Genomic DNA, 25,384 nt, shown 5'->3' on the forward strand with positions numbered 1-25,384 from the left:
GAATACTCAGTGAGACTGTTTTCAGGCTAAGGTACCACTCAAAAGAAGGATATCAGCGCCTGGGCTGGCAAAAGGCAGTCTGGGGGAGAGTAAACTGATGTACCGTGTACACTCAGGGGGCCGAAAGAAGATGTGAGTTACACCAATTTAGACTCTTCCTGGTCTCCCCTGTGAATCTGGCCCCTCCTACCCCAACCCCACCTTACACCTCAAATCATCATTTGCCTTCCTGGCTCTGGTCAGCCTCAGCTAGATCTTCCTCAGTGTGAGTAACCAGTCTTGGGTGAGCACTGAAGATGAGGGCGTGCCACGGCCTGGCATGTCAGTCACTTTCTCTATTATTTTGCATCCTGTTCTGCTTTTCTAAGGCAGCTGCGTACTGCGCTGGGCAGGCAACTTCACTGCGCTCCAGTGAGCCCAAAGGCTTGTGAGCTACTGATTAACACCCCAGCTTGCCAGGCACTAACTCTCTGGGCAGACGAGCCCCAGGAGTGTTCACCCCATGCCCACTCATTTCTGTTTCATTTGTATTTTAAACACCTGTTTCTATTCCTTTCAGCCCCCGCCCACTTCTATATTTTATGTCCATCTCCTGTGCTGACGTCTCATTTCGTTTTCCAAGGAGAGCGGAGAAGCCTCATTAACTCCATGGCCCAGATGGGGCAAGGGGCCCAGCAGGAGTCAGTGATTCGCCCCAGGTCACTCAGGGAGTTGGTGGAAGAACTGGGGCTTGAGCCCAGCTCTCCTGGGTGCCTGGCCAAGTGCCTTCACCATAAGGCTACGACAAGTGCCAGGGATGACATGTATCCCCTTCAAACTGCTCAGGAATCTCTTCTGTTGCTTCCACGCTAGAGAGAAAGTGCCCAGGGCTCAGATGGATCCCTGGAAAGGGAAGGGGAAGGAGGGTGGGAGACAAGACACTTTCTCCATTCTGTCCCCACCCACCATTCCAACACAGCGCCACTGTGCTGCCTTCTACGCCCTGTAGAACTGCATCCCATCTACTTATCCACACTCGTTCCTCATCGCATGGCCCTGCACGCTCTGCTGATGATGCCAGGTCTGATGCCCCAGGCATCCACTTCCCCACAGCCTGCTTCATGCCTTTCTGCACTGCCCTTTTTGAGCTGGTTCACCGTGACGCTCCCCTTACCTCATTCTGATCTTCCACAGCCCATTTCTACTGTGATGCCAAAACGCGGGCGCCAACCAAATCATTTTATTTCATTTCATTTATTTATATTATCTATTATAGAAAACAAATAAGCCAACAAGAAGAATATCCATGCTGAGCATACGCCTGTACTGATAGCTGTGCAATCTTGTCCCTGGGTCTGATCCCTCACCTTCTGCATCCCGAACCACCAGTTACTAGCCTTTTTGTTGCATTATGGGCCCATGGGCTCCAAATATCCCCAGCTGGTTCCAGGCCTCCATTTCTGATAGGGAATAGAAACTTCCAACTGTCTTTGTGGGATCTTTCCCTGATGCCTAACATGTAAGTTGAGGTGCTTCTGTCAGACAAACCAGCAACTTCTGAAGTTGTTCACAGTCATGAGTAGAAGAAGAGAAGGCAGTGGTCACTGAAGACAGAGAACACTGGTCTGGGACTGGGGCCAGGTTCCTCCACTCCTCCTTTTCATCTGACTCAGATGGCTCGTGCTCTAACTCAAAGTAGAGGACACCTTTCTCTGAGAAGCAGTAGTTGTATCCCTTTGCCAGTCTAGGGAAGGGTAGATTAAGATACAGCATGTCTACACAGTAACTTCTTAGTAGGAAGTCCATGACAAGGAAGGACATAAGAAAGCTGATGTCAGATGGGCCACTTAGGTCAAGGTATAAAAGGCCCAACAGGGTAATGAGCCTGGGTCAAAGTGGACAAATCCTCAAGAGTCCAGAAAAGGCCAAGGGGCGAAGACTATCTCCAGATACCTCAGGAGAATCAGACCTGAAAAGAAAAACGTAGACCTTGCCTGTGTGCCTGAGGTGTGGCTTGACGATACCACAGACCCCAGGCTGGCCCACCTCCTTCTCAAGATACTCCCTCCTTTATAATCCCAGAAGTGAAATGTATGGAATGGGGAAAGGAGAATCTGGAGGAGTAGGCATAGTATTCGAGTCTGACATCAAACCCAGGAAAAGCCCCACCAGGAACACTAGTCCTGGAAATGCATCCACCTGCTCTGGGACGGCAGAGACAAAACTAACTGTGGTATTCCTAACAGGCAGACCAAGCAGCATGGTGCTGGAATCCCCTAGACTTCCGCATCAGGTAGATAATGCCTCTGAACTGCTGACTGGAGACAGTCACAGACGTGATCCGATCTTTATTCTGGATACGATCACAGGCAATACAAGAAATATACCCCTAACACAGACAGACCCCCAGCTTCTCCTAGGCAAAAACAGAGCTCTGCCCCTTCTCAGTGAGAAGGTGGCCAAGCGGTGATGGGTCACACTCCAGCTAGCCTGTAGCAATCCTAAGAGAAAGCAATGCTCTGGGCCCTCAGATAAAAACCCAGAAAGACAGATAACTGAGCGGTCCAGAACCCAGCACAGAGCACTCCAAGGAATATCTTCTTGAATATCACCGTCATCTGGGACGGTCTTTCTGGAATCCAGGCTTGGCTAGCACACACCAAACCCACCACACAACTCCTTCCTTCACAGAATTCGGCCGATGCCACAACCAGAAAGCCTGGGCTGAGTTGCCACTGGCCACATTCCCTTCTTAGATGGTGCAAGAGCCAAGAGTGTTTGGGCCCCTCTCTGCCTTCGGGACGTGGCCCCTGGCTCCGCAGTAACTGAGCGCAGTATGTGATGTGCTGCATTTGTCCTCCACACACCGCCTGAGGCAGGGCAGCATTAGCACCCTCCTTTTACAGCTCAGCAAGTCAGCCACAGACACACCAGGGCCCAGATTTTAAAGGTATCTAGGTCCTACTCGGCTCAGTGTTGCAAGATCTAAGGCACTAAGTCTCCTTTTCAGAACTGACTTAGGCACATGATCCTCAAAGCTATTTAGGCACCTCTCTGCCTCTTTAGGTGCCTAAATCCACCATTTACGCACCACTGAAATTTTCAAACCTGCTGCTCAGCCTCCATTTAACCCTGTAGGCACCTAAATCCTCTGGGTGCCTACGTTCCCAACAATCAGCTCCCTGAATGTTGATGCTGGCCCACAGCCCATGAGCAGCTTGGAGCCTTGGCTCACACCAATGCCATCGGTCTCACCAGCAGGGCCTGATCCTGCTGGAGTGTTCTGAGCACATCTACGACATAACCCTTCTCAGACTCTGCAGGGAGATGGCCGGATGCAGGCCACCAATGTACAAGCCTGCGTTACAGACAGCTAGGGGCACGGGACAAGGTAGGGCGAGCTGGACAGAGGGAGACAGAGATGGAAGAGGCTGTTTCAGCTGATAGAGCACGGGCTGCCTAAGCAGCTGGCCTGGGCTCAGGTGCCTGACTCCAGGAGGGAGTTCACAGCTGAGGTGCCCGAAGACAGGCAGGTTTCTTCTCTGGTCCATCAGCCAGGAGCATCAGTCAGCTGCTTGGGCACCTAAGCCCCTCTCCTCAGCATTTCACTCCTGGCTAGCTTAGGTGGCTCCCCACGCAGCCTGCTGGCTTTTGAGGAACCCTTTCTTAGGTGCCTGTCTCTCCCCCTAGCCTGGGGCCTAGCTGCATAGGTGGAAGGCCACCTAATGACCTTTGATGATCAGGGCCTTCGGATCCTAAGTCAAGTCAAGGGAACCTAAACTTCTAAGTGCCTAAGGGCCAAACTTGTAAAGGTATTTAGATGCTTAACTCCCTCTGAAATCATGAACGTCCTCAGGAAGTAGAGCCAGTGTCCTCTTTGGTTTCATTTAGATGTCATCGATCCATCCTGCAGGACTGGCCCTTAGCACAAATGACCTTGGGGCAGACGGCTTGGGATCTAAAAGTCTCTAACATTTCTTCTTCTTCTGTTCTGCTTTCCAGGCATATAGAGCTCTTTTGTAAACCCCTCAAGTTCTTTGGCTCAAGGAACTTGTTGTATGTTGACACTGAGGTTTTTGTCCATGAGTCTTGAGCCGGAGATTCTAATCGTCAGCTCTAGCTGTGAGGTGTGCTGGGAGAGTCTAACAGTGCTAATTATGCATCCCTTGAAATCACCAGGGTTCTTTATTGATCAACAAGTTCGTTGCTCTTTGTACTGTTTTTTCCACTAACATGTTTGCCTGTGCATGGCATGGGCTTGTCAGGGTGGGCTTGGACTGAGAGATCAAAGAGAATTTCTGAAATAAGACACTTCTGAACTGGTGGTCTAATAGCTCTTACTAGCTCACTTGGAATTCCATGGTGAGGCCCCTGTGATTGCCAGCACACACTGCTACTCAATGAGCCATGGAACAGCTGAATTCACACAAATCTGAGTAGCAGTTCACTAATACAAGTATTATTCCTATTTAATTCAAATACATCTGTGCCAGCCTTGGACTAAGGATGATTGGGAATCACGTGTGGCTTCACTCCTTGTATCTGCTCACACTCAGATACCATATTTTTGATAGCTGTCCCCATGACAGGCCAGAATTGGACATCTCTGCTCAAACTTCTCCAGGCCCAGGTGGGTGGTGCAGATCATATTTAGCATTTCCAACCTCATGTTGTGTGTATTATCTCTGGTATGACAGTAGTGCCAGGAGCCCTGACTAGGTCTCAGGGCCTCATTGTCCTAGGCACTGTACAAACAGGACAGTTGTTGTCCCAGAGAACTCAAACTCTAGGCTTATGAAAAGATGCCTCAGATGTCTGAAACACACAAATCCTCTTTCTAGGTCCTCCTTCTGCAATTCTCTGCTTTCCCTATTTACAGGCACTCTTGAAAGCATGTCTGCTATACAGAGCTCCTTTCTGGGTCTGTATTTCATTTTTAATGTGTATTTTTGCAGTTTTATGATCACTTATTGAGTCTGGGTGGTGCTTTGCACAATGATTTTTACAACATTTCCCAGCTGCCTATGACCTGATCCTATCTCGAACAATTAGTAGCCATAAGCATTTTCACGAAACAGCTCACACCAGAACCAATGGCTAGCATTTCTCTTTCAGTGTGAACATGTGTGTGTCAGTGGTTTGAAAGCATCCGCCTCCAGGTGACCATTTTGCAGGACTGTCCCGAACCCATTTAAGTTTGCATCAGCAAAGATCTTCGGCTCTGAAGAAGAGCTTTATGTAGCTTGGAAGCTTGTCTCTTTCAACAGAAGAAGTTGGTCCAATAAAAAGTATTACCTTACCCATCTTGAATCTCAAAGTATTTCAGTACCAGTGCTTCTTTGCCAACTTGCTTTTAATTCCCCAAAACTTTCCTCTTGCCAGGCATCCCTGGACCATTCTGTACTGTCCTCAAGCAGCATTCTGAATGGAGCACTTCACTGTGACGTATTAGGGATGAACTAGCTTAGATGTGTGAACGTGCATAGGAATCTCTGTACGACCCCCGTTTTGGGGACCTTTCCATTTGTACAAGTGCCTTCACCCTTCTTGGCTTGTACTCAAGGAGCGTAGGTTCATCAATGGCTATTAGCTAAGATGGTCAGGGATGCAACCCCATGCTCTGGTTGTCCCTAGCCTCTGTTTGCCAGAAGCTGGGAGTGGACAAGGAATGGATCACTTGATGATTCCCTGTTCTGTTTATTCCCTCTGAAGCACCTGGCACTGGCCACTGTTGGAAGACAGGATACTGGGCTAGATGGACCTTTGACTGACCCAGTGTGGCGGCTCTTACGTTCCTATTCAGTTGTGCTCACATTTAGCCCCGTCTGGTATTTGTTTCTCTTCACTTTAAATAGCTTTTCTTTGGCACAGAGCAGAACCTTACAGTCTTTCAGTGTATTACTGATCTTTTTTTCCCCAAATCAGCCAATCAGCAAGCACTTCCACCCCACTCAGATCCCCTGAGATCTGAGGCATTATGCTTTGGTCTCCTCAGGTGGTGAGGCAACCCCAAAAGGAAGTAATCTAAACATGTATCTACCAAAAGGCGAGTTGGTGGCTCAGACTTCTGCACTTCCTTTATCGAGTCAGACCTGCTAAAAGTCTTGGCTTGCATTCAAAACTGAAAATACTCTTGCATGCTTAAGCCTTGCTGTGGCCTCCTCTCTTGGTGCTGCATCTCACCTGGCCTTATTCCAATCTTTTGGATCTATGCAAATCCTTGGCTTGTTTGGTTTATTATGGTGATCATACTCTTAGCCCAGTCAGCTGGTGCCTGTATTTGCTTCCAATATCTTATTTTACCATCCATTCAAGTTCAGCTTTTACACTTTCTCAGTGCTAATGGTACTTCATACCTGTATTTCTGGTGGCACTTTAGGATCTACGCTAACGTGATGTATTATATCCTTATTGCATACCCATCCATTAAACACCTCAACCAATTCTTAGATATCTGTGGCATCCTGTTTTGAAGACAAGTTATATACACATTTGATCATCCGTATTTGCATACTGCTCTTCAGCTTAAGCCCGCATGAGAACACGTGTAACCTGTTCTTATATAAAAATAAAAGGAGGACTTGTGGCACCTTAGAGACTAACAAATTTATTTGAGCATAAGCTTTCATGAGCTACAGCTTATGCTCAAATAAATTGGTTAGTCTCTAAGGTGTCACAAGTCCTCCTTTTCTTTTTGCGAATACAGACTAACACGGCTGCTACTCTGAAAGCTGTTCTTATATAAACATTCCCCTGAGGCATTGCCACGAGGGCTAATTTCATGTCCATTAAATGAAAGAAGCACATTTTTTAATTTTAACATTGGGCAGTCACAATTAATTCTGTATAAGCTTGTTGTGATTATGTTGCACTCAGCTCCAGGATCTATTTTGAAGTTTACTTTTTATTCATTTATTTCCAGTGCTGAATAACCCCCATCAGTTGTAGAATCTTGCCTTGTAAATCTCTTATGGGACCCAACCAAGAATTCTGTTTTCTGCTTCATCTTCTTCTTCTTCTTCTTCATCATCATCATCATCGCTTTGTCCTTCGGCTGTATGCTCATGAATTTATTTTCTATTTCTTTGCAATTCGGGCTCAGCTATACTTTGGTAACATGGCTGCTTTCACTGAATGCTTTGCACTGCACCCCCTGCACACTGGATACTTAGCACAGTGTTGTGATTGCTTCCACATTTACTGCAAACAAATCTGGTCTCTGTATTCTGTCCTTGTACCATGCTGTGTGTGTTTAACCTGGATATACTGCAGGTCATTCTCCGCTTGTTACCACTTTCTGGTGAAAAGCAGTTTTCGCTAGTCCTGTAAATATCTCCTGTTTCTGGCAAAGGCAAGTCCACTTCTTGCAATAACCTTGCTTTGACCTAGTTGTTAAACCACAATAACTCAGTCTCCAATTGGTCCACTATTTAATTGCTCATATTCATATGCCTTAGTGTATTACACAGGTCGGAAACATAATGGCCAACGGTCTCACTGAGTAGCTGGTTCCTGGTAAAGAAAACGAGACCTTCCTGCGTGACGCTCTGGGGTGGAACACAGGGTATCTGACATATGTGAATGGCTCTGTCTAGCAATCTGCACTCCTCTTCATGCCTCCACGAGGGTGTGCTGTAGATTCTCTCCGCCTGTTGAACAGCCACACAGAGCACCAGGCAGGATTGCACCATCGGACTTCTTTGCAATGTAACTTGCCTCCAGGAGGATCTGGGAGTCCTGCGACCACATCCTTCAATTTTCTGCCAGGCTCCTTTCCTGACTGGGAGGTTCCGGTCGTTCATTTGCTCCCATTTTTGCCAAAGAGCATGTTTTCTTCTGGCTGCATATACATCAGGATGTAACACACAGGAGTGCTGGTAAGAGAGACTTGACTTTCTCTCTTGTCCCTAGTCACAGGGATGGATCCAGGTTATTGTAGGTACCTGTTATATGGTACCCACTACTCTCCTCTCTCTCCTTTCTACCTCCTTCCCCCTCAGCTTCTCTCTCTTATCCAACAACCCCTCCTCTCCCCCACTCCAAACCTGACTGCCCCCAAGTCCCAAAAACTAAGGGTTTAGCACAGAAATAAACAAATATATTCATAATTCCAGAGAAAAAGACAAAAACAGACATGGAATTGACATGCTTCTCCTGCCACCACCTGGATCACTTAGCTCCTGAGTCGTACCCCCCAGCCAGAGCCTGCTTTGGTCTCTATGTAGACCAGAGGTCTCCAAACTCTGGGGCTGGAGGAACATCTGGGGGGGCACAGAAGGGCCCGGGCCAGCCCTCTCAGGGGGCAAGGAGGGAGCGCCACCCAGCCCCTCCCCACCACCAGCTCTGCTCTGATCCCTCCCCCAGCCGCATCCCCAGCTCCTGGCCCTGTGCCCAGCCTTGGCATGGCTCCACTCCCAGCCCTGCACCGGCCCAGAGCTTTAGCTGCTGGCCCTGGCTCTGTTTCCGGCCTGGGGCCGAGGCTGGGGGAGACCAGGAACAGAGCTGCACCTGGTCACGGGTCCGGTTGCCAGCCCTCACCACAGCCCATCTGTGGATCTGTCCTCGCCCCCAGTCTTGGCCCCTGGGTGCAGTCCTGCTCCTGGCCCCAGACCCCCCGCAGCTGCAGCCCCAGCCTTGGCCCGCTTACCCCATCCATGTCCCCACCCTCCAGGCTACGGCCCCGGCTCCAGGGAGGGGCGTGGACAGGAGTTGGGGGGGCACAACCCTTGAAAGTTTGGGGATCACTGATCTGGACTGGACGCTCTCTGGACCAGGGTGCGTGTGGGTTACAGGTCCCCCTCTGCGCCAATCCACAGCAGACATGAGATGTGACAGCCCCTTCAGCGCCAGCAGGAGCAACTCCTCTTTTAGCCTCACAGTAACGTCCTTGTAGCACAACAGGGCTTCGGGCCTGGCCCTGGGCCCTTCGGGCTGAGCTGTACCACACAGCCATTTCACTCCTGGGCCTGGCTTCCTGGGGAACGGGATGCTGATATTTTCCGACCTCCTCCAGGGGTGTGAGCTCTATCATTAGTATCTGACCAGACTGTCGAGCTCCTGGGATGGAAGGTGCTGGAGGAGTGGCTCGTGAACCTCTCGTGCTGGCTCGTGAACCTGCTGGCTCGTGAACCTCTCGTGTTCTGCAGCAGACCCTTCCCAGAGCTCACCCTGTCTCTAAGAACGGACCGTCCTACAGTTTGCCTTACCTACAGATTTTGTCCGGGGCATTCCTTTGCGTAGGGACACGTGGGGTTTCTCGGCCCCTGGGAGAACTCCCGCGTGAGCTGCCATTCCCTGGCGTTCGAATAGTGACTAGGAAAGAAACAAAGACGGGAACGTCACTCTGACACCGGACTCCACTGAACAGAAACAAAACTTCAACCTCAGCACTGTCCAACTCTGCTACGTGGAGTGAAGGACGAGCGGGGCACTGAGGTCAGGTCTGAACTCTGGGGAAGGCCCGTCTCTTGCTGTGTGTGTGCAGTGCCCTGCGCAGCGGGGCCTTCATACAGCATGGAGTGGCGAGCATTCGCTAACGTAACAGTCCAGGGGAGCTGCGTCCCCTTCCCTCTTGGCTCCCATTGAGGCCAACAGCCAAAGCCTCACTGATTTCACTGGGAGCAGGCTGCGGTCCCTGGAGTGTAATGGAAATAAGCCGCATCCGTAGAGCTTATAGCGAATGTACGGCGCAAAGCTCACAGCCTCAGGGGCCCACTCTCCCCCGCACCCCCGACCTCTGTCTCTGACTCTCTTCTCCCTCAAGGATGTCTCAAAACCCTCGGCCATTAGCCGCGCCTCCCTCCCACGTGCCCATTTCACTGCTGCTCTGCAACACCTCACCCTGCAGTGACGGTACATGGCACTTCCCCAGCGCCTCAGCCACGTCTCTGTCTGCTCCAGCCTCTGAGATCCTCTGTCTAAAACCCCCTCAGGCTTCAGACTTCTCTCCTGCCCTTCTTTTATCCGGAGTCCTCCACTAGCCCCAATGATCTGTCCTGCCTCATCTCCGGACCCTGAGTCCTCACTGATTCCTCCAGAGCCTGAGTCCTCCGGAGCCTGAGTCCTGCTCCAATCACCTCTCGGACTGTCTTCCCTCCTTTATCATCTTCCCGAAATCCCAGACTCAACCCCCAGGTGCCCTGACATGCTGCAGCCAGCCTGCGCTCTCACGCCGGACAGACCTGGAGCACTGTCCTCCCTGCCACCTGCACCGCCTCACCGTCCATCTCCCCGTCACACCCAGCATGGCCACTGGCCTTCCCGATATCGCCCTGGACATGACCCCCTGCAACCCTTCTGGTCCCCCATCTCCCCTGCAACCTCTCTGGCCCTCCATCTCCCCTGCAACCTCTCTGGCCTCCCCTCTGGCCCCCCATTGACCCCGCAACCTCTCTGGCCCCACATCTCCCCTGCCACTTCTCTGGCCTCCTCTCTGGCCCCCCATCTCCCCTGCAACCTCTGACCTCCCCACTGCTCCCCCATTTCCCTTGCAACCTCTGGCCTCCCCTCTGCTCCCCCATCTTCCCTGCAACCTCTCTGGCCTCCCCTCTGCTCCCCCATCTCCCCTGCAACCTCTGGCCTCTCCTCTGCCCCCCCCATCTTCCCTCCAACCTCTCTGGCCTCCCCTCTGCTCCCCCATCTCCCCTGCAACCTCTGGCCTCCCCTCTGTCCCCCCATCTCTCCTGCAAACCCTCTGGCCTCCCCTCTCCTTCCCCATCTCCCCTGCAACCCTTCTGGCCTCCCCTCTGTCCCCCCATCTCCCCTGCAACCTCTGGCCTCCCCTCTGGCCCCCATCTCCCCTGCAACCTCTCTGGCCTCCCCTCTGCTCCCCCATCTCCCCTGCAACCTCTGGCCTCCCCTTTGCTCCCCCATCTCCCCTGCAACCTCTGGCCTCCCCTCTGCACTCCACGACCCCCCTACTCCATCTGCTCCCCCATCTCCTTCCCCACTGCAATCTCTCTAGCATCCCCCCATGAGCCCACTGCCCCATCTCCCATCCCCCTCTCTCCTGCAACCTCTTTGGCCTCCCTCCACTCACTATGCCCACCCATGTCCTCTCAGCCAACCTACCACCCCCTCCCCATTCCATCCCAAGAAAACGTCTCCCTGCTCTGGCTCCTTTGTATCCTTGCTGTTTGCTGCCCCACAGCTAGATGCTTGTCATAACACTTGCCGTCCTTGCTGGATGCCAGTAAGCAGAACCCCCTCCCACGCCCAGACGCCCTCCTCTCTCACACTGATCTCCGCGGGCGTGATGCGCCGGCTCGTGGGTCGTTGCTTCACAGTGGCTGCCCTGGAATCTGCTTCGACAATGTCTGCTCTCAGCGAGGGCTCAGCTGCTGCCAAGATCTCATCCAGTTTCTCTGGAAATTCAGACATAAAGCCAAATCAGTGTGTGGCAGGGGACAGGCTGAACTCTGCACTTGGGGATGGGCCACAGATCGGGTGGAGACTGAGTTTGTGGCAGCTGCTGTTCACTCTCCTCCTTCGCAATAAGTCCTGCAATCCTAACGAAGCCCCCACCCCCGTCATTTGCCTACATTACATCCAGGTACGGGCTCAGGTGTGAGTGCCGCATTAGCCAGTATGTGCCATCCTGAGGGAAGCAGCCCCATTCCGTCACTCACTGCCCAGGCCATGTCTGTATTGCTGCCCTTCCAAACAACAGGAACTTCTAAAGTTTCACCTAGTTTACAATTTCTGGCTGGCCAACATCCGGGTTGGGTTGCGTTTTTAACTGCCACGTGTTGCTGCAGTTCCTTTCCCTACATTCCCAGTGATGCCCTTTGTCTACTCTAGGAAATACTTTCAATTTTTGAAATATGTCTCCTGAAAAGAATGACTGTCCAGGTGGCTGTCAGGCTCGGCCAGCGCCCATGAGGCATGTACAAACGTCTAGACTCTGTCCAGCCTGGCTGTTGAACGTGGGCCTCTACGCCTCCAATCTGTGGCTGCTCAAGTCCTAAACCCTGTAAGCCTGGCGAGCCAAACAGAAGCTTTAGGAAACGCGGAGAGTTTGGAATGTCACGGCTGCAGCGTCTATAAAGAACATAGACATCTCAGACGTTCAAGAGAAGCACATGGAACAACTCCAGAGTGATTGTACTGGCTGGGCAAAGGCAGCAGTGCTCACTGAGGACAGCAGAATGAGCCACGTTTGGCATTGCTAGGCCAATCGTTTTTGCTTTAAGACGGGGAAAAAATGAGAAAACTTGAAAACCCCTCAAATATCCAGCACTCCGGTCTGCAGTGGGCCCCGTGATAGCAATCAAACCCATGAATCCTCTGCCAGCGGCGACCACACCTGCCACCTCAGGCAGAGAGCTTCAGACTGAGTCTGCCTGAAAGCTACTCACAGCCTTGACTCGGGGAGACTGCCATCGCTCCACGAAAGCAGCTGTCCCCAAGGGCTTGTCTGCCTGGCGCAGCCGTCTGCACCATCGACGTGCGAATCAGCACTGCGGTACGTTTGCACCAGCAGGGGCCACGCAGGTGAGTTCCTGCACAGCGTGTCGCTGCACTTTAGACCTCACGCCCCCCCAGTGAGCATTGCTGTGCCTCCATGGCACAGAGCCTTGAGGTCAGAGGTCCCCAAACTGTGGGGTGTACCCCATTTGGGGGAGCATAGCTGGGGCCCGGACCAGCCCCCAGTGGGGCAGGGAAGGAGTGCCACCCAGCTCTGCTCCTGGCCCCGTGCCCAGGCTCCTGGCCCCACGCCTGTGGCTCTGGCTTCCAGCCTCAGCCCCTGGGCGGAGCTCCGCTCCCACTCCCAGCTGTGTCCAGCCTTGGCCCCCTTTCCAGTCTGCATCCTCCCCCCGCCCACTGGAGCCACTGCTCCGCTCCCAGACCCAGCTTGGGGGGAGGCACAGACTGGGGTAACAGGGGCATGACCCTGAAAAGTTTGGGGACCACTGCTCTAGGTTTCCCTAGGGTGGAAGCTTTAGGAGCTACTAGATCCCTGCTGAGCTGGCCACCCACCTGCAAACCCTCTCTGGGGCAGACCCCTGGCGCCACTGCCTGACAGCTGTATAGAGCAGTCAGGAGCCAGAGACTCATGGGACGGGAGGCACTGGCCATGTGCAATGCCTCTCTGGAGCGGTGGACAAAGCGGCTCCAGAACATCTGAAAGCCAAGGACTTGGCCTGGGCGAGCTGGTGGAGGAGGGCGGCCCACCCCAGAAGACGGCAGCAGAAGTCTGATTTAGCTCCTCTCTCCCCGTGCTGGTACGGCTGGAGTTCCTGTGAGCTCATGTGGGGAGAGCCAGGACCAGGCGCTGTGCCCATCTCGACAGCCACAGCCTCACATCTGTGCACAACCCCACCCACTGAGCCCAGGTGGCTCTCCACTGTCCCCTCCTGGGCATGAGCCAAACCATTTGCAGGGCTGGCCAGTGGACAGGATCCAGGGCCTTGGAGAGCAAGTGCCCCCTCTATGGCTGCACAAAGCGGAACACCAGGAAAACAGCAGGAGAGGACGGGCCATGCGCTAAATTCTCTGTTGAATTGAGGAGATTGGGAATGTGCCACATCAGCCATCATCCCTGGTACCTGTGAGGGCACAATCCTGGGGACTGATGACACGAGTGACAGAACAGTCAGGCCCTGCGCCCTGGGCACTCCCACCTGGAAAGCCCGATTCACGTCTGGGCTTTGTCGCTGTGACCCAAGGGCCTCTTGATGGCAAGTGGCAGAGGGCCACCGGGCTCCCCGGGCTCTGGTATGTACACTCTGGTTCACTGAAGTGTCAGGTAAGCTCTCGCCTGAAGCTGGGCTGGAGAGCCCTCCAGTGGGACTGGGATCCTGCAGGACCCACTTCCATAATAGCAGGAGCAGATAAAATGGACTTTGTTGGAGGCGGGACTGGGTGGGCAAAACCCCCAGCCTGCGGTAATTACTGGGAAAACACTAAATTTCTTGTCAGTTTGTCACAAACCGAATTTCAGCAATGGAAATGGAAAGCAAGTTTGTCTTTGTTTTTCAAATAAAGGGTTTACTACTTAAATTTAAGCGAGGGATAAAAAGCGATTTGATGTCTATTATAACAGGAGTTAAAGTATTTTTTTACATGGTTTATGCAAGATTTGTTTTATTCTTTTAGTGGTAAAAATTGTGTTTGAATTTCATTTAGATATCAAACATATTAACCGACTGGTTTGGGTGGTTTTGTTTTTGTTTTTTTAGTAGTATGGGGGAATCTGTCTCTCTTGTGGGATCTAAGGTTTTTGCAGGTGAGAGTGGGATAAAAATGTAAGAAACAATGCAGGAGCGAGGAGGAGTGGCAGTGGGAATTTGTGGGCGGGACAGGAGCGAGGAGGAGTGGGAGTGTGGATTGTGGGCGGGAGCGAGGAGGAGTGGGAGCGGGGATTGCAGGCGGGGTGGGAACGAGGGGGAGTAGAGGTTGGGGATTGTGGGTGGGGCAGGAGCAAGGGGGAGTGAGAGCGGGGATTGCGGGCGGGGCAGGAGCAAGGGGGAGTGGGAGTTGGGGATTGCGGGCGGAGCGGGAGCGAGGGGGAGTGGGAGTTGGGGATTGGGGGTGGGAGCAAGGGGGAGTGGGAGTTGGGGATTGCGGGCGGGGTGGGAGCGAGGGGGAGTGGGAGAGGGGATTGCGGGCGGGGCGGGAGCGAGGCAGAGTGGGAGCGGGGATTGCGGGCAGGGTAGGAGCGAGGGGGAGTAGGAGTTGGGGATTGCGGACGGGGCGGGAGCTAGGGGGTGTGGGAGCGGGGATTGCGGGTGGGAGCAAGGAGGAGTGAGAGCGCGGATTGCGAGCGGGGCGGGAGCAAGGGGGAGTGGGAGCAGGGATTGCGGGCGGGAGCAAGGGGGAGTGGGAGTTGGGGATTGTGGGTGGGGCAGGAGCAAGGGGGAGTGGGAGTTGGGGATTGCAGGTGGGGCGGGAGCGAGGGGGAGTGGGAGTTGGGGATTGTGGGCGGGAGCGAGGGGGAGTGGGAGTGGGGATTGTGGGCAGGGCGGGAGCGAGGGGGAGTGGGGATTGTGGGTGGGACAGGAGCGAGGGGGAGTGGGAGCGGGGACTGCGGGCGGGACAGGAGCGGGGCTAAAAAAACAGTCCCACGCAAGGCTTTATCTTTGTGGAACGTGTGCAGGCAATACGTAAGGAGATCTGTATATCTCCTGGAAACTCTGTTCCTGAGGCTTTGGAGTTAACAGCAGGTCTCTCGGAGGCTGTGTGCTTTGAGACAGGCGTCTCCAGAAGGGATCACACATCTCCCTGGCTAACCAAAGCATATTGTGTGGCTTACAATAGAAGTCTGTTCTCTCACTGAGTCAAATGGGGGTCTTTGGGAGGAAAATGAACAGGAAGATGTAAACAGCAGGGGGCAGGGTACCCTGCTTTTAGGTGAAGCTCAAAGGTCTGGGCTGATATATCTGGGGGTGCAGAAAGACACGCTGGCTCCCTTCATTGGGGGGGAGGGCAAGCTTCCATGGGGTTTGGGCCCATGAAGGAAGGGTCTCAGCCATCCTGGTGAAGACACTATGAGAAAGCCTTTGGGGTGAGCAGGACCTTCCTGGACAAGCAGGCAGCTTGTGTGCTGAGCTCAGGCTCTAGAGTACGTGTGACAGTTTTGTTTCTATGTAACCCTTCGTTTCCAATATTCCCTTTGCCACCAGATGACTTTGGTCTTTGTTAAATAAACGTAATGCAGATGCTGTGTGGTAAGCGGGGCCGTGGTCCAAGGTGTCCGGCTTAAGCTGCTGGGTACTGTTCCTTTGGGAACAGCAGGCCTGGCAATTCCGTGAGTGGCCCATGGGTCAGGGCTGGGCAGAGCAGGGGGCTGCTCGGAGCACTTGGGGGGGAAGACCGCCTGGCGGTAGCCTGCAGGGGACAGTGGTGCGGCGTGGGCTGGGAGGGAAGTGCTTGTGCTGCCCGTGGCCAGTGGGGTCGGGGAGTTGACCACTGGCAGGCACAGCCGAGGCTCCCTGAAGTTAAGAGCAGGGGGTAGCGAGGTGCCTCGTGGGCCTGGTGCCCGGGAAACATCACAATCGTCTTTCCAAACCTCCGGTAATGAATGACCGTTCAGTGGGGCCATGAGAGTGGGAGGAGAGAACTGACGCTAACAGCCACATGCCTCTGCGGGGCCCTGGCACGAGCTAGAAAAGCCCCATGAAGTCACGGCTAGCGTGTGCCTTGCAGCAGAGAGCGTCCGCCAAAGCAGCCCCCCAGCTAGGTCTATGGAGATCCCAGGAGACGGGCTCACCCCTCCTGCCTAGAGGGACAATTCCCCAGCCTGACAGAGCTGAGCATCACTCAACAGCTATTTCCATGTCCTCATTTTCCCCCCAGCGAGCCCCCTTAAACGGGCCCCTCCCTCCCTGCCCATCCCCTCTTCCTCTCTGGCTGTGCTGAAAGTCAGGGAGGCTACCCAAGGGCGCTCCTCAATTTATGTCCTTGTGACCGAGACTGGGTGTCTCCCTGGTGCCTGGTTTGCCCTTCCCTCGCAGGGAAGGAGAGGGGGTGTTGGCCCCCTCATCAGGGTGCTCTACGTTCCTGCACCAGCACCAGCAGAGTTTTGCCTCTGACCAGTACAGCTGGCACCAAACTTCCAGAAAAGCTGGGAATTCTGTGATGCCCGCCTGCTCCAGCCCCACGCCTGGTGCCTGCCTCCGGCCAGGGCTCAGGGTATCAGCGCACAGAAACACAGCACCATGGGACGGGATCAGCCTCGCCCCGCTGACCTGTCTACATAGGCAAGGCGAGGGTTTGCACCTAGTAGTGAGCGTGGCCAGGTTAGTTGTCATTACTTCATCTAGCTGTGAGTTCCAGGGGCCAGGACGGGGTAGCACCCAATGACCCCCTATGCAGGGGCTGCTTTCAGTGGGGCACAGGCACGAAGCAAACTGAAGCCAATGGAGGATTGTGGCCATCAGCTTTACCCCACCCTGTGCAGCGTGAAGGATAGAAAGCAGGGAAGGACCAGGGCCTGGGATTCTGGGACTCTAGTTGACAAGGGAATTCCCCACTCTGAGCATCTGGTCAAGGGGCTAGTCACCTCTGCAGCTGCACTCTGCTCTGTTGTCGGGCATGGGAACCTCAGCTCTGCTGAGATCTGCGCTCATTCGGGGATTTCCTGGGGTGCACTTAGCCCTGACCCACTTTCTGAAGGGAGGTGTAAGGGGTTTCTTGGGGATGAAGGCCAGGAACGTTGTGGGGTTCGGCAGGGATGGGAAGAGCCCCCAGGCTGTACAGTTTCACTCACCCCCTTTTCTCCTCCGCATCGAGGCTTGGAATCAAGAAACAAAACACAGGACATGAATGGCATGCACAGTCCCTGCTCCCTGTCCCGCTCGCTCCTCGCCAGCTGCCCTCCCTAACTCTGCCCCACACTCCCAGCTTCTCAACACCCGGGAGGACGCTGGGCCCACCTGGCAGGAACTAAGCTCTGGCCAGTCAAGGGGTGGCTCTCCGGGCAGTTACCTCCCAGTTTCTGCAATGACGCTTGCGGTGTATTAGGGCTCGGACAGCCCCGAGGCCTGGTCCATGCTCACTCCTCCAGCACGGGGCCAGCACACGATAATGCGGCTCTTTGCAGCCCCTTCATGGGAGCAGGAGGGCCATAGTGCGGCACTGCGACTCACAGCACGATAGGACACAAGGCCAGGCCGACTCTCCCATGTCCCACCCTCATGCCCAGGCAGACCTGAGCCCAGCCCTGCCTGGCTACGGGGCCATGGCCAGCACTAGCCCAGCATGAGAGATGATGGCAGAAGAGGAGTGGAGGGAGGCCTGGACAGGGTTGGATGCCTGAAGTCCTGGAGGAGACAAACACCAAGAAAGGCCTCTTGGAGGGAGGAGGCTTTAGCCCCCACTGCTCACCAGGGGCTCATGGGGAATATACCGTTCTCCACTGGGCTGACATGGCCCCGCCACAGAACCCACAAGCGGCTCGAAGGGTGCAAAGGAGAGTGCGCCCCCAACCCCCCCAAGGAGCACTCACCTTGGGTACAGGGACTGACCTGTGAAACCCAGGGACCTGAGAGACCAGCCGCTACCTCCCTCGCCCCCTGGGAGAGGTGGGGGGACAGAGACCAGCTGCTAACCCCCGCTGGGTGAGGTGGGGGGACAGAGACCAGCCCCTAACCCACCCCGGGAGACGTGGGGGGACAGAGACCAGCCCCTAACCCACCCCGGGAGACGTGGGGGGACAGAGACCAGCTGCTAACCCCCCCCAGAAGAGGTGGGGGGACAGAGACCAGCCGCTAACCCCCCCCCGGGAAAGGTGGAGGGACAGAGACCAGCCACTAACCCCCTGGGAAGACGTGGGGTAGAGACTGGCCACGAACTACCCCGCAGGGAGACAGGGCAGGGACTGGCCACTGAATCCACCCCAGGGAGACGTGATGCGGGCTGACCGATAATGCCTCTCCAAGTTAGCTGCAGGGCAAGGACTCCCCCAGGACAGGCAGGGCAGATGCCAGCTGCTAACCCCCCCACTCCCAGGAGACATGGGGCAGAGACCAGCTGCTCTTCTCCTCCCACGCCAAGAGCCTGTGGGGAAGCGCTCACTGCTCATCACCCTGCAGGGAGCTCCACAGATCCCCAGGCCAGCAGGGACCATTGTGACCCCCTAACCTGACCTCCTGCATTGCACAGGCCACCAAGGGGCTGCCCCCCGCTCATTCCCAGAGCAGAGCTTTCACATACACCTCCTACCTGGCTGAAGATGGCCAGTGATGGAGAACTGACCCCGACAATCTGCGGATTACCCTCACTGTTGGGGAGAGGTGGGAGAGAGACCAGCCACTAATTCCCCCCATTCACTCCAGAGAAAGGTGGGGCAGAGCCTGGCTGATAATCACTCTCCTCCCCCAACCCCCAGGGAGACGCAGGGCAACCTGCCCCAGGACACGAGGAAGAGAGCGTCTGCTTTTCCCCTGCTGCCCCGAGGCCTGATGGAGGGACTGGCTGTCAATGACCCCCCAGGGAGATCAGAGCAGGGACTCTCCCTAAATCTCCCCCCACAGGGAGACAATTCCTGCCTTTCTGGGGACTTTCCTTTCCATGCTGTGAGTTTGCACCCCCATGCCTGGAGAGCTGTACCTGCCTTCACACATGCATACAGTACACGTTCATGCGTCCCTCCTGTGTGTGCACAGTGACTTGCTGGGCGAGTGCCCAGGCTGGCATGTCCCCATCTACATGCGAGGGCAGTGCACATGCCAGTCTCCGATGACGGCCTGCCGTGGGCACAGCGCCGTGCTCCCTGTCAGTGTCCACTCACAACCCTCATGGGCCCGCACCAAGTTGATCAGCAGCCCTGCGAGAGCAGAAGGCCTGGGGCACAATCCTGTGAGCACCAACCGCTGAGCTGAGCAGCTGTGTCCCACGTGTTCAAAGGGAAAGGCAAGAAAGAGGAGACGACTCGGACTGGCCCGAGGCCCTGCCTAATGCCCACTGTTCAAACCCAGCGCTTCCCCTGGCGGGGGCGGGACCAAGGAGTCAGGACCTTCCTTCGGTGACCAGAAGAGACACCTTATCAGACACCATTACCTAGATTTCGATGCCTAGCCTCAGGGTGCAGGGGCCTGACCCAGAAGGGCTGCTCCTGCCTGGAGCCAGGTCAACGATGGGGAGACCGGACACAAAAGCTTAAGGAAACCGTGGACTCCAAAGTTCTGTTTAAAAAGCACTAGGGCCAGCCTAGCCCCAGCCAAGGGCACAGCTGGGTGAGAAGGGCCATGCGAGAGAGAGGTGCTGGAACAGGGAGACCCTCCCCACCCCAGCATCTCTCCTCCCACTGCGTGATGCTCAGAGAGGCAGCGGTGGACACATCGCTGCTTTTCAGTGTCCAAGCAATGATGAGCCGAGGCTGGGGCAGGCAGGTACTGTGCAAGATTCCTCCACTCAACTCTGCCAGAGCTCCTGGCTCCGGAGCTCAGCATGCACCTCGGTTCCAGCCCCGGGCCCCTGAACAGCACACACCCTTCATGCCAAATGGGCGTGCAACACGACTGGGGGCACAAGGGCACAGGGGGTAAGGAGATTCCTCGCTACCTCTGGTGCCTGTGGCTAGCTAGCACCCCACTCTAGAACCCGCAGAGGCCCACGCCCCTGCCCCATCTCTGAGCCAGCCATCCCAGCCGACATGTGCACCCCCAGGCAGGCACTGGAGCTGCCCTGCAGCGTACTGGGCAGACTCTGGCCTGGAACAGGGGACCATTTCTATGCACAGGAAACAAGCTGTGATCCCCAAGCTGTGGAAGCCCTGACACACATGGAAGTGCCCTGCGTACGCATATGGAAGCCCTGACGCACGTGGAAGTGCGTGCAGGGGCGCCGGGAGGTGGCCATGGGATCAGGGGGCTCTGCAGGAATGTCCGAGCTCCTGGAATAAGGTGAGGGCTCCACGAGGACAGACGGGAAGCGCTTGGGGCTCCCTGGAGCACCTGGAAGCAGGCAGGGAAGGGGGGATCTGTGGTGACACCAGGAACTGGGGAAAGGGGGGGGGTCTGTGGTGACACTCAGAAGGGGTGGGGGTGGGGGGCTCTATGGTGACACCCGGAAGTGCGGGGGGAGGGGGGCTGCATGGTGACCCCAGGAAGTGGGGGGGCTACACCTGGAAGGGCAGGAAGGCAGAAGACACTGGGCTACTGGACACATACAGGGGGTGGGGGCTGCCGAGAACAGCATGTGTGCAGGCCGGGGGGGATGCGTGGCTGCCAGGAAGCACTCTCAGAGGGCCCCACCCCTGAGCACGGGCGGTGCAGACGCCGGGGATCGGGTGATTCTGCGCAGGGTTTCTTCTCCTGCTGGCTGCGTCTGCGCTGGTGGCAAGCGACGCTTTGCACAGGCCAAGCACTGCAGAAACTTCCATGTGTGGAGTGTGCGTGCGTCCCTCCAAGCGCCCACCTGTCCCCCCCCAGGGAAGCGTGTGTTACGTGTGGCTTCCTGCTGGGTGTGTCCCTGCACTCTCCATGTCCCGCGCATGCTCCTCATGCACCTGGGCATTCCTGCATCTGCCCCCGCGCCCCTTGCTTACCTAGTTCCTCCAGCTCGGCCGTCATGGACTTGGAGCGCAGCGTCAGGGTGGTGCTGGGGGCTCTCTTGGGAGGCGGCGGGGCTGAAAGGAAGAGAGATGGCATTTTGCACTTCTTGTCCAGGAACTTGCGAGGAGTGGCCAAGTGCAGGTGCCACTTCTTCTCCACAGCCTGGATCTCCTCGTACTCGCGGGACGAGGAGTCGCACTGCTGCAGAATCTTATTAAGGCTGCGCGTGGAAGCAAACTTCTTCATTGTCCCAGTCACAGGGTCCCAAGGGCACAGGGCAGCCCTGGGACTGCTGAGGTCTGCCAGGGAGCGTCCTGCGCCCAGGTAACCACAGACCCTCAGCCTGCGAGAGTCCAAGCCATGGTCCCTGGGCTGCTCGCACCCCTGCAGTGCCAGGAGAGGATCAGGTTGGGAAAGCCTCTCTCTCAAATTCACCCGCAGGCAGCTGGCTGCCTGTGTGACTCGGCAAACAGCTTGGCTGGCTGCTTCCCCTCCGTGCACGCCATGGGCGGAGGGTAGGAGAGGGGGACAGAGTCCAGGCTCTCAGCCTCTCACTCCCCAGCTCCTGGGGGGGAGTCCATCCTGCAGTGCCCAGTGCCCACCTCGCCCCGTCTCTGAACTCAGGCTGGATCCAGGCCCGGCGGCGGTGTCAGGGCCCCAGCGAAGGGCTGGAGAGGGATGTCTCTGTGCCAAGCTGAGGGGCCGCGTGGCGCATGTGGGAAAGCCCACGAGCAGTGGGCGCTGTGGCGAGGGGCAGGGCTGGGGAGAGGGGCTCCCTAGCCAGGCCCGCCGGTGGCTCTGCCGGAGAGAGGTGCCATGCCATGGGCTCAGGGAGTGGAGATGAGTTGAAGGCTTTTCCTCTTCACTTCAGGTGCCTCCTCCTCGCCTGCTCGGCTGGAACAATGCAGGATTCAACGCTCAGGCGTTACCATGGGAACCAGAGCTTCAGGCTGGTGCCGAGCTGCCTGCATCAGAGACCCCAACAGGGGCGGATTCGGGCAGGGAACGCTGCTCCCACACAGGCCTCCATGAGCCAGGAACACAGGCCGACCCGCGCTGGGAGGAGAGGAGGCCAGCCCGGGCAGAGCTCTGCGGTGGGGGCACGGCGGCCTGGGCCCCTGGGCGATCAGAGCCCCACAGAAACAATCTTCCTCCAGCCAAGGGAAGCCTGCAAGGGCCCGGGTGGCAGCCGGCTCGGTGAGCCAGGGCCCGGGTGGCAGCCGGCTCGGTGAGGCCAGGGCCCGGGTGGCAGCCGGCTCGGTGAATGCCAGGGCCTGGGTGGCAGCCTGCTCGGTGAATGCCAGGGCCCGGGTGGCAGCCGGCTCGGTGAGGCCAGGGCCCGGGTACCAGCTGGCTCGGTGAATGCCAGGGCCCGGGTACCAGCCGGCTCGGTGAGGCCACGGCCCAGGTGGCAGCCCGCACACTCACTCCACTCTCTGCCACTCCGCTGGAAAGACCAGGGGTGTGGTTCCCAGGCAGGGCCCCCGCAGCAGGCCTGGGGAGCAAGCTGGTGCTGGAGAGCAGGGGCAGAAGAGGCTGGAAGTGTGGGAAGAGGAGGAGGAAGCGACCCCGGCAAAGATCCCAGCACCAGCTCCTGAGCCTCAGTCTTTCCCACGACTCGTGCTCTCGAGCAGTGACAATATAATTACAGCTCTTAGTGTCAGCACAGAGCTGCCTCCCTCCCCCTCTCCTCGTGTCTTGCTTTCCGAGCGCCTCAGTCCTCCCTTTCCTTCAGCGCCTGGCGCCCAGCCACACTCCCCAAGGGAACGGGCTCCTTCGCCACACAGACCCTCGCCGCTAAACCAGCACTCGCTCTGACCTGCCACCTGCCCCCGGTCCACCCCCTGCGCTCAGCCCAGCTGCCGGGGATCACACTGCTCGGAACCTCCCCAGGGAACTGCTGCCGGCCGGAAGGTCCACGCGGGTCCCATGGCATGGAGGAAAGAGGGGCCTCTCCCCTGCAACCACCCTCCTCCTCTAACAGCCTCCTGACGCTCCATGTGCCCCAGACACCTCGCTGGCTCAGCAGGGGAGAGAATCTGCACCCAGCACCCCCCCCCGTGGCACAAACCTCACCTGGCACCTCCCCCTGCAGGCCGGGGGCATGATCCCCACCCGGCCCAGCCCTGTGGAAAAAACTCCACCCAGCGCCTCCCACTCTGGGCCAAGGGCACTACCCCCACCTGGCACCTCTCCCTCCGGGCTGGGGACATGAACCGCACCCTGCACCTTCTCCTTGGGGCCAAGAGCAAGATCCCCTCCTGGCACCTCTCCCTCTGGGCTGGGGGCACTATCCCCACCTGGCACCTCTCCCTCTGGGCCCGGGGCAAGATCCGCATCCGGGGCACAATCCGCATCCGGCACCTCCCTCTCCAGGCCAGGGGCACAATCCGCACCTGGCACCTCTCCACCCTTGAAAAAAAACTCCTTTGGTCAACTGGGAAAACCTCTAGATGGCAGGACCTAGTGCCAGAAACCAGAAGAAATTCCCTTCTCCTGACAAACACTTCACAATGAGCTCCTCCCGCACAGAACCACTGGAATTGCCAAAGCCTCAAGTGTCTTTTGGTCTGTGCTGGGAGGCCTGCAGGTACAACCCCTTGCCAAAGAAAGCCTATATACTCAGGGCTGAATTCACCAGTCCTCTACAGCTGCTTATGTGGATGGTCTGTGAATAATTCTTCTGAATAAAGCTGCCAAACACCCCAAGGCCCCGTGAAAGGGGTGAGGGGCAGGGCAGGGGGGGCATGGTGGAACAGAGTTCTGCTCTGCCCTGTCCTCCATTGACTAAAGGGCCTAAGGGCCCCTGTGGCTCAGGATAAGGAAGCCACGCCTGGCTCCCTGTGGCCCCCCCTCCCCTAATTCCTCTGAGCTCTGAGTGGAGATTCCAGCCCTTGATCTCGTTTGGTGAACAGTGGGGGGCTCTGCCTGGCAGAAGCTAGAAGGGGCACATCGGGATGCCCTACGGAGCCAGAGTCTGGGGTGCTTCTCTCAGCCCTGGGGGAGCCCTGGACATGCCATCCTGAGCCTGGGGTGCCCAGTAACACTGGTTTCTGATACGTTGTTCTGGTCAGGACTCCCTTGTTCTGTCCTGCCGGAGCCGCCAGCCTGAGACGTATCCTACGCTGGCAGGCGTTAGCCTGCTTCGCGCAGTCCAGGGTTCTGGCCAACGCGGTGCCCGAAGGCCTATGCTGCGTGCTGCAGCGTCTCCTCTGCCAAGTGCAGCCCAGGGGTGTTGGCGCAGGTCAGCACCTCTGGCCTGGAGGCCGCAGCAGGTATGGCCGCTGTTTAGCTCAGGCTGCACCCGGACAGCCATTGCACCTTCACTTCCCTCCCGTTGTTGCTGTGAAAACCCCGTCGATCTTCGCAGGCAAGGAGCCAGTCTCCCGTCACCAGGGACAGAGCAGCAGGCAGTGGGTCTCACCTCCACTGGGCAGGGCCAGGGCAACAAACAGGCCCTGGTAACGAGTGGCAAAGTATCATCCTCGGGTCCAAGGCCCACGCTGGGCCAATCTGGCGAGGATACGAGTGGTTACGGTGCCCGCTTCCAGGGGCACAGCTCTTCAGCTCACACTGCACACTCACGCTTTTAGTTCGGGAGGCCCCCGGTTCAATTCACTGGCCAGCCAGCTCACCCCGGATTAAATGAGCCGAGCTGGTGGGATAAGGACCCCAGGGGAACTGGAGGCTGAGCCGGGCCAGCAGCATAATAGGCCCTGGCAGCAGAGAAAGGGTCCAGAGATACCGAGAGCTTGAGCTGGTGGGAGACTGAACCCAGCATAACGAATGGCTAGGCTGAGCTGGGGGGACAACCTGCAGAATGAGGCGGAGCTCACTTGTTCGTTGCTCAGAAATAACAGGCCATTCTACACCTACCCTTCTTTCGGACGACTTCTTCTGATTCTGGCTTGCGGCTGACGGAGACAACCTTCATCACCAGGTGGTTTCCCCCCTGCCGGATCAGCGACACCACTTGCTTGTGCCCTACCTTGACCACATTCACACCATTCACCTGGGACACAAAGAGACACTGATCAGCACAAACGCTGCCCAGCCCACAGCAAACAGGCAGCAGGAACAATGGGGCTTAGGGGTCCCAAGCTGTGTTCTGAACTTGCAGGACACACTGGAGATGTGTGTGCATCAGGAAGGAGGGTGAGGGACAGGAAACCCAGGTCACCTGCACAGAGCCTCTTTACTGTTCTGTAGTTATATTTAACAGATGGGGAAACTGAGGCTGCCAGGTGACATGAACTGTCCAAGATCACAGAGGGTGTCAGCGTCAGGCCTGAAGCCATAGCAGATGGGCTTTCAGATGTTGCAGAGATTGTGCTAACAAAAGCACTCAGATAGTCAGCTCGTGTACAGTGGGGTCAAACAAGGCAGGGGCCAAAGCCTGTCTCATTGAT

General features: G+C 56.4%; 1 protein-coding gene across 1 annotated transcript in view; it reads right to left on the bottom strand.

Annotated features, from left to right (window-relative positions):
- Positions 1-25,384, bottom strand: part of SHANK3 (SH3 and multiple ankyrin repeat domains 3) — a 667,177-nt gene that overhangs the window by 31,011 nt on the left and 610,782 nt on the right. The window contains exons 16-20 of the mRNA XM_077807959.1: positions 24,852-24,987; positions 20,969-21,049; positions 17,189-17,212; positions 11,215-11,342; positions 9,186-9,291 (exon numbers count right to left, since the gene is read on the bottom strand). Of these exons, the coding sequence (XP_077664085.1) occupies positions 9,186-9,291; positions 11,215-11,342; positions 17,189-17,212; positions 20,969-21,049; positions 24,852-24,987 (475 nt within the window). The remainder of the gene's footprint in view (positions 1-9,185; positions 9,292-11,214; positions 11,343-17,188; positions 17,213-20,968; positions 21,050-24,851; positions 24,988-25,384) is intronic.

This window comes from Eretmochelys imbricata, chromosome 1, assembly GCF_965152235.1.
Source record: "Eretmochelys imbricata isolate rEreImb1 chromosome 1, rEreImb1.hap1, whole genome shotgun sequence".
NCBI lineage: Eukaryota > Metazoa > Chordata > Testudines > Cheloniidae > Eretmochelys > Eretmochelys imbricata.